Raw genomic sequence first — 8,295 nt, 5'->3', positions numbered from 1 at the left:
TGATAGGAACAGTGTTTATAAAATGAAGGTAAAGATTTAAACGTTTTTATTGAGTGAGCACATTCCTGAATCTGGAAATACATATCTAAACAATGAAACATTGCAAAGGTCATAGCGCTATACAAACAGACAAGAAATCCGTGAAGTTCTAATGATGACTCTTTATCTCCTTTTCGGTCGCTGTTCTTTCCTCTCACAATGCAACGTATTTGGTTAGAAAGCAACCCATAGTGTGGGACCCATTGGCTTTTAACTTTAAACTATATAGGAATCTTTTGTGCCCTTGTTTCAAAATAAGGGTGTTACCGAGGCTCTCTGTTAGAAATACCCTTTAGAAAGGAAGAACTAGCAATTTGTTGCATAAAATGTGCTATGAAATCAGGGCATGCAAATGGACTGATTAAAGCAGAAATTACTGCATTTTCTGTTTTTAAACAAACGCAAAGATCCAAAAAATCCTTTGTAAGGTGGACTTTCCCTTACGGGATAAAATGGAATTAAAATAGTGTCAATAAATTGTGTGAGAGACTGTATCAGTCTGTGCATTGATAGTCTGTGCATGCAGGATAAGAACATTGACTGCCTGCTAATCTATTCCCAGATGGAGGTGGATGCAGACGAGAAGCGCCATCGCACACGCTCCAAAGGTGTTCGAGGTATGTCTCCTGCTTCAGTAAATCACTCAAGGCCCCCGCTCAGGGTGACCTTCATTGTCCAGAATCTCTTAGCACGATTCATTCTGACCCTTGCTTTTACACAACCTTTCTGGTAATTTTCTGTAGAAGAGGGGTACTTGTAATAGATGATAAATCTTTATATATTTTCCATCTCTCTGCAGTTCCCGTGGAACCAGCCATACAAGAGCTGTTCAGGTTAGTGCTCTGAGTGTAAAATGTATCCCCATTAGCAATTTAGAAAATTCATGCCTTTTAATGGGTATAATGCACTTTCAAGTTCATTGGTGGTTTGCTCATGCCCTGCTGCACTGATGAAATTAATTCCCTCGAGACTTGCTAATAAAAAGCATCCCCTCTTTTTTTTTCCCTTCAGTTATTTGATTTCTTTCTCTGTCTTTGTTGCCCTCCATTTCTGTAAAACCTCCTGCCTGCTTTTAGTATAATTTTTCTGCAGCACGCCCGCACCTTTATAATTAATACTCTCCCTTTTGCAGCTGTCCCACGCCTGGCTGTGATGGCAGTGGTCATGTTAGTGGCAAATATGCTAGGCACAGAAGGTAATATCTGTAATTTTTCATAATTATTGAAGAGATTTGGTAAACAAGTCAGTTGGCATGAAAACAAGTCAGCTGGCATGACCTTGATAAACCAAACAATGATAAAAATTTGAAATTAGACCTAGAATCTGTCTGGATTCATATATTTTTTCTCTCCCCTTTTTTTTTTTGTTTGCTTTAAGCAGTGCTTTTTATTTGTCTTTTTTGCACTGTGTTATTTAAAACCTTTGAAATTTCTACCAAGCATAAGCATCACATAAATTAAAAACTTTACAAATGCAAATGAGGTCAGGTCCTAAGCCCTCTTACAATACTCACAGGACCACTCTGTCCATCTTAACCATGGAGGTGAATTTCACACGTAAACCTAAACCAAGTTTTTGCTTGAGGAATCTTGTTCTTGTTTTCAGTCTTCTCTCAATTTTTTCATGCAGCTCATATGTTGCAAAGTAAAATTTGGCCTTGCTGACATGTTGGTGCCATTGTGATTTCTGTTATTTAATGAATTTCATAAGTAAATGAAAGCTTCTGAACACGGCGCGTTTGATGATTGGGTTAAGTTCAAAGGTCAAAAGCTGAAGACAAAATCATTGATAATAAGACCTATGGATTCAAATATTACACTATACTTATAGATATACTTGAGATTCTGAACTATGATACGTGGAGAGATCTCCATTAGGAAAATATGTTTAACCATTTACTGTTAATAATATAATTATGTTAATAGCGTAATGTTATACGTGTGTACATGTGCTTCAAATTAATTTACAACTCAATATTTAAATTTATCTGCAGTAGGAATGTTCAATATTGTCTTGTATGTCTGTATAAAGAAACATTCATTTTCTAAATCCTTCATGTATTATTTTGAAAAAAATATCAACGTTTAAGCTAGAGGACATGTTAATTTTTCTTGTTTGCAGTGCATTTCATTTAACGTATTTTATACAGCAGACTGTTTTAAGTGGCTGACATTTTGGCCATGTGAAGATAAATGTGTTCAAACTACTGTTAAATTCTCCTGGTACGACTTTTTTACTATCAACTTATTCAGATTTTAAAGCATTCGTGGTGTTTACACTTACTAGAATGCATATTTAGCACCAAATTTGAGAGATGATACATGCATTTTATGAATTAAATGGAAATTATGCAGTTGGACGTGATGATACTCGTAGGTTCCTTCCAACTTCTGTTCTGTTCTATCCTGTTTTATCTTGTCCTATCCTGTTGTATCCTATTCTGAAAAATGCAAAATAGTGAGATATCAGTCCACTCGGTGTTAACAATGAATGAAGCATAGGGACAAATCAAGAAAATACTTAAAAAATTGAAACAAGAAATGGAAGTGCCAGATACTAAAAATATTTTGAATTACATTTCTAAAATATGAAGCATTAAATATTTTTATTTAGATTTATTTTGTTAATCCTTTTTTCAATCATAATATTTTTGTGATAGTTTGAAGGATTTTGGTTACATTGGAGCACTGATACATATATAGCCAAAACCACTCTTTTTGAAACTATAGTGATTTCTCATTTCAAACCATGTTTTTCTTTCTCCATTTTATTCGTGTAAATGCAAGCTTCATCAGTAATTAATGAATGGCACCAAATCCTTCTCTTCCTTCAGAAATTTCACGAAGAGCTAGCAGTTAAATTACATGATTATAATGTCCTTTCTAGTTACAAGATTGTGACTACATTCATTTCTTTATGCTTCATGGGATTTGCACGCTGTTTTCAAAACCAATAATTTTGTAACCACACAGAACAAAATTTCTTAGCTTAAAAAAAAAATCTAACTTTTTTTCTGAATTACTCTAACTTTCAATTGTGTTTGTCTGATATCAGTTTTTTGGGGGGTAGAAAGAAGGGAAAGATACAAGGTTGGAAAGGATTACAGGCAGTCTTGAGGCATCAATTCCATACTTTGTTTTCTTAACATGATTCTTCTTTGCCAGTACACAAACAGATAGAATCTTAGAACTGTTAATTAAGTGAAATTTTAGGGTGAATGTAGAAAAAAAAAAAATTGGAAATATATCAGAAATTATTTTCTTCTTATGAATTCTTAAGATTTTTTAAATTGTTTTCTTACCACTCTGATTGCCATTCCACTAATCAAAATATATGTAACTAATGTATGTCTCATTTAGTGTAAAAACAAAAATTATTTGTTGAGGCATACAACGCACCTATTTCCTGAAACAGCAATTTTTTTTTTTTCTAGTAAAATTACCTAGTAATTTAGAGTTTTTGAACATTTTTGAAAGAATTTTTTTTTCTTCTAATTTTCTATTTGGGTGGGAAAGACCCTCCAACATTTCTTCCAAAGAAATCAGACTATCTTATAAATTTTATGCACTCAGGTGCTGCCTAACTCAATTCCATTTAGGCCCGTGGAGCATGAGGTTAATGAGGTTAAGACTTTTCCATTCACAATATCAGACTAACTCTTTATAAGAAATGAAATGTATTTGCTTTCACTAGATGCAGTCAGGGCTCTCTAACATTATTCTGTTTGGAGGGTTTTTTAAATAACATCATGAATTCTCTGGAATTTTTGGTTTTGTTATGTTTTCAATTTATTTTTGTTAATAGAATTTTATCTTTGTATTACCAATATTACAGTGAAAACAATGTTCAGATGCTACCTTAAACTTCAACTGAAACAAAAAGATCCTTTCAAATTTTCAGGCAAATTTAGGGATGAGACATTGTTCTGCTGAGAAAATATCAAGTAGAAGTCAAAGGAGAGTTTTATCAATGTTTCATTATGAAATTAATTATGAATGGGCTGCTGACAAGTTCACAAATCTACACCATAACTGTGCAGTGCTAGACTTTGCCAAGGAAACAAGCAGGCCTTATAAGCCATTGAGGTGCAAAACGCAAGGCTGGTTCTAGGATAGGATAAGAGTGTCAGTGGCTTATTGCATCATTTCCATCTTTTTGGATTTTTTTTTAGAAGATCTTACTGTAAAATTAAACATTGCATGACAGTGAATACTCTTAGCTCTTAAGTGCAGTGCTTAATTTAGTTTGCTAATTGGGCATGCTATCAAGTCAGCTAAGATGGACAAGCTGCTCTTCTGGGCAGTTTTAAATGCAAGATGCTAGCATCTTTAAAATTAACTTGGAGGAAGCATTTCTCCCAAATGACTACATACAAAGCTCAGAAAGCATCCCAGGTTTGGGCATTAAGGAAAATGCTCAAAATTGGTGTCTTAAGAGCAATCTTATCATTTTTCCATTTTAGTAATACCTAGAAACTTGAAGGACCATGGATTCTCCAGCACTGGCTGGGATGCACAGCAAGAGTCAGTGCCTCAATGTTGTACTTTACACAAATATCATTTGTTTCCAGGTAGCTAATATCAACTACAATATGCTGTTAAAGAAAGGCTTGTCTTTGTGGGAGAAAGCAACAAGAAAGGCATGAGTTGTGGAAGATATGTGAGGAAGGGAGGAAGGGAGAGAGGGAGGCGTGGACACATTCAGTTAATTGTGGAGACAAGAAAAGAATTCCGATCTTAGGAGTGAAAAGCAGAGTTTCTCCCTGGACCATACTCCTAATACTGTTTATTTTATTTCCTTAGTAGCTCTCCAGGTCCACTGTGGAGAGTGGCATGATAATGAACAGCTCTCTTGCACTTCCCAAGCTGTATATTATTTTTGGACAATAAATGTGTTCCAGATCCTTTGAATACTTTTAGCTGTGATCAGCCCACCTCAGTATATTGCAGTTGAACATTGCCCATTTGGACCGTGCTCTCAGCACTGTGTTTGGGATGTCTGTCAGCTAAATGTCTAAAGAAAAAAAATTAAGATTTGAGTGTTCTTGCATTGCAATTAGAAGAAACATGGCCAGTTTCATTGCTCAGCTTCAAAGACAAAAGGATTCATGTTCTGTGTATACTAATACAAATGTAAAAGCAAGTCCAACTTTGTGCCCAAGTTACGCAGGTAGAAAATCCATAGGTTCTCTAAAGTAACTGAGCACCAACTATGGCCTGTTATTTACCAAGTAGATGAGAGTGGTGGCTTTGTAAGCACTGCATACTACCATGTTGTGATGAACTTAGCATTACTTTTTTTAAGTAAACAACACATTGTGTATCCAATAGATGCTTAAGGTTTTTCATGTAAATAGACTGTAAAAATTATAACTAGTTTCCACTAAAAAAAAAAAAAAAAAAACAAAACCGAAACTAATTACATGCAGTGGACTATTTTAAAAGCTTCTTAACGTTGTTTAAGCTATTTTTCCAGTAACAAAAGCAATTAAATTCTTTAATGGACTAATCACTTGCAAAATATGGCATTCCTCAGAAGAAAACACATTTTAATAAATGGGATCCCTAAAAAGAATCTTAAGCTGGTATGTAGAACTGTATGTATTAATTTAGGATTCTTTTAATGCACATACTTTCTATAAGTGAGAATTTGAAAACAGATAAGAACCATTGTCTGAAATTTTATTCTGAAATATTATGTATCAAATTTAAGTGAAGAATGAATTAGTAGGGTCAAATGACACATCCTTCAAATTTAAAATGGAAATACCGATAGAGCTCTCACTATATAATGAATTTCAATTTGATGAAAATAGGAATTCAGATGAAATAATGCAACTTATAGGTTTCATCTACGAAAAAAATTGTCCACAACTTGTCTTCCACTCATATTGCATTTGCACAGGATTTTTTTTTCATTAATCTCTGTGGTGAAAAAAAGCAAGTCTCAAAAGTGAGGAGAGGAGAATAATGCCTGGCTCTATAGTATATGAATTGTCCCCAGCCTTATAGGTTGTATTGTGTTTTACTTTACCAATAAATGCCTTGAGATCAGCCATTTCTTTGTTGCTTTTTGAGGCCATATGTTTCTATGTATTACATTATGCAGGCAAAATTGTTTTGATTGTCTTTTAATATTTGAGCATGAGATTTGACACTCGATACAACAGATTTATTTAAATCTATAAATACCTTAGAGTTTAGCATTCTTCTGATCATGAAAATTTCCCCACACCCTTGTATGTATTACGTTGGCATTATATACCATAGTTAAGTCATCTATATTTTAGAACAGAGTGAGAGAAATAATTTCGACTCCCAAACTTCAAAATTAAAAGGCTGAAATGTCTCTCTCTTATTAGAAAATTATTGAATTTCTCTGACTTGTTGTGCCATATTTCTTATTCAAATTTTTTCGTTTCATATACCTTTTCACCCACCAGTTTGATTGCCATGGCTGCAGCCGTGGGTGAATAATTGCCTGTCTTCACAGGAGCATGTTCTGGAGCTAAAGTCGAGTGCTTGCTTCCTGATGTATGCCTCATTTGAATTCTGCCGACAGCCTAGGGGCTGTATTATTCATGCCTTGACAGATAGCACTCACTAAAAGCATTGGAACAGGGCCAGGTACTGGCAGAGAGATAGTGGAGCATTGCAACTTGCAACTGAGAGGAGCATCTATAATACAAAAAAGAGAAATCCTCATACCTCCCTTTTACTAGTCTCACTTTGATGGAAAATTCATTTGCATCAAAATAAAATACCCTAAAAATAAGTGCATTTTTTTCTAAACCATGCTTGAAAGTTTAACACAATTTTCCACATTTAATTGCAAAGCTGATTTTAATTAGTAAGGCCCTGCATGTGAAAAATGAAGATTCACTTGGGTGAGTGTAACACATTGCAGTGTCTGCTGAATGCTCTAATTAATGTATGGCTGCTGTACAACAGGGTGCACTGTGGGATATTTATGAAAAATTCTTTGCACGCAGCCAGTCTATCTGTATTTTAGCTCTTGAATCCACAAGAATAAATAACTTTTCCCCGTTTATTCTTTATGAGGATATCATTGTGCATGCCATCACTCCATCCATAAACTTTATGGCATGCTTGTCCTTTTTAGTATTTGTCAATGATATTATAAATCAGAAACGGGGACATAGATATTTTAACATTAATGTGATAGTAGAGCACGGTTGCATGATGGGCAGAACCCGAGGTCCACTGATGCATTTATGTTAAAACCTAACCACAAAACAATGAGGTCCTTATTGTTTCTTGCCTTTATGGTACTGTGAAAAATCCCACTGAATACTGGAAGTGTCGACAAATGTATATTTATTTCCCTCTCAGCTGAGAGACAAGCTTTAATATAACGTTAAATAATGATAAAATGATCTACAAAATATTTACCTGAGGATAATAACGTACTCAGGCAATTTCATTCTTTCATTTACGTAATGTAATTCACCGTTCAGAATTTGTTAAAAAAAAAAAAAAAAAAAAAAAGGTTAATAAATGGAGCTTCATCGCTTTGTTAAATCCAGCAAGAGCAAAATAAATAAATAAACAAATAAATAAAATAAAGAGCATGGGGATTTTCAAGCAGAACACTGCAAACAATAAATAAATGTGCTGACAGAGAATCCATAATGTATTAGAGATCTGTATTGGCTGCTGTCTGGATTCGGCAATATATTCTTTGTCTGATTGTTGATTAATGATTAGGAAGGTACAAAGTTGGGTCTGAAATATCAACCAGATGTACACCAGCAATTGGTGTGTGGCTCTGCATGCTAGCAGCCATTGTCTAAAGTTTCCAATACAAAAGAGCCACTGCTTAATTCCTCATAGAACCTTCTGGATTAGGAATAGCAATTTCAGTGGCAGGAAGTTTCCAGATCTTCGTGTGCCAGGAGTACTAGCCTAATAAAAGGGGGAATAATAAAAATGAAAGGCAGGGGAGTGTTGCCCCAAATGTACAGTGACAGCAAACAGCAGGTTTTGGATGAGCTTTCTGCTGTGGGTCCCTAGGCTCATATGCTGCTGAAATGGTATTGAAGTGGTGGGTGCTGAGAATGCTTATGCAGCAGTCCACTTGCAACTGAAGTGTTTTCTGTGGTAAGGTCTACTTTGAGGTTTCACTGTGAACCACAAAGTAAATGAAAACTATGCAGGAATAAATTTCTTTTTTTTTGTTGTTTATTATTATTATTTTAAGATCACGCAGTAGTACTGGGGAGATCAATTTCCTCAG

General features: G+C 34.7%; 1 protein-coding gene across 3 annotated transcripts in view; it reads left to right on the top strand.

The window, feature by feature from the left end:
- Positions 1–601: 601 nt before the first annotated feature.
- Positions 602–8,295, top strand: part of MYT1L (myelin transcription factor 1 like) — a gene marked incomplete at both ends in the record, with an annotated part of 124,509 nt that continues 116,815 nt past the window's right edge. For all 3 annotated transcript variants that reach the window (XM_079532453.1, XM_079532452.1, XM_079532454.1), the window contains 3 exons: positions 602–656; positions 839–872; positions 1,172–1,234. In XM_079532453.1, the coding sequence (XP_079388579.1) occupies positions 602–656; positions 839–872; positions 1,172–1,234 (152 nt within the window). The remainder of the gene's footprint in view (positions 657–838; positions 873–1,171; positions 1,235–8,295) is intronic.

Source organism: Tetrao urogallus (genome assembly GCF_951394365.1).
Source record: "Tetrao urogallus genome assembly, chromosome: 2".
Taxonomy (NCBI): Eukaryota; Metazoa; Chordata; class Aves; order Galliformes; family Phasianidae; genus Tetrao; species Tetrao urogallus.
The sequence above is the reverse complement of the archived record's forward strand: the minus strand, read 5'-3'. Positions and strand labels throughout refer to the sequence as shown.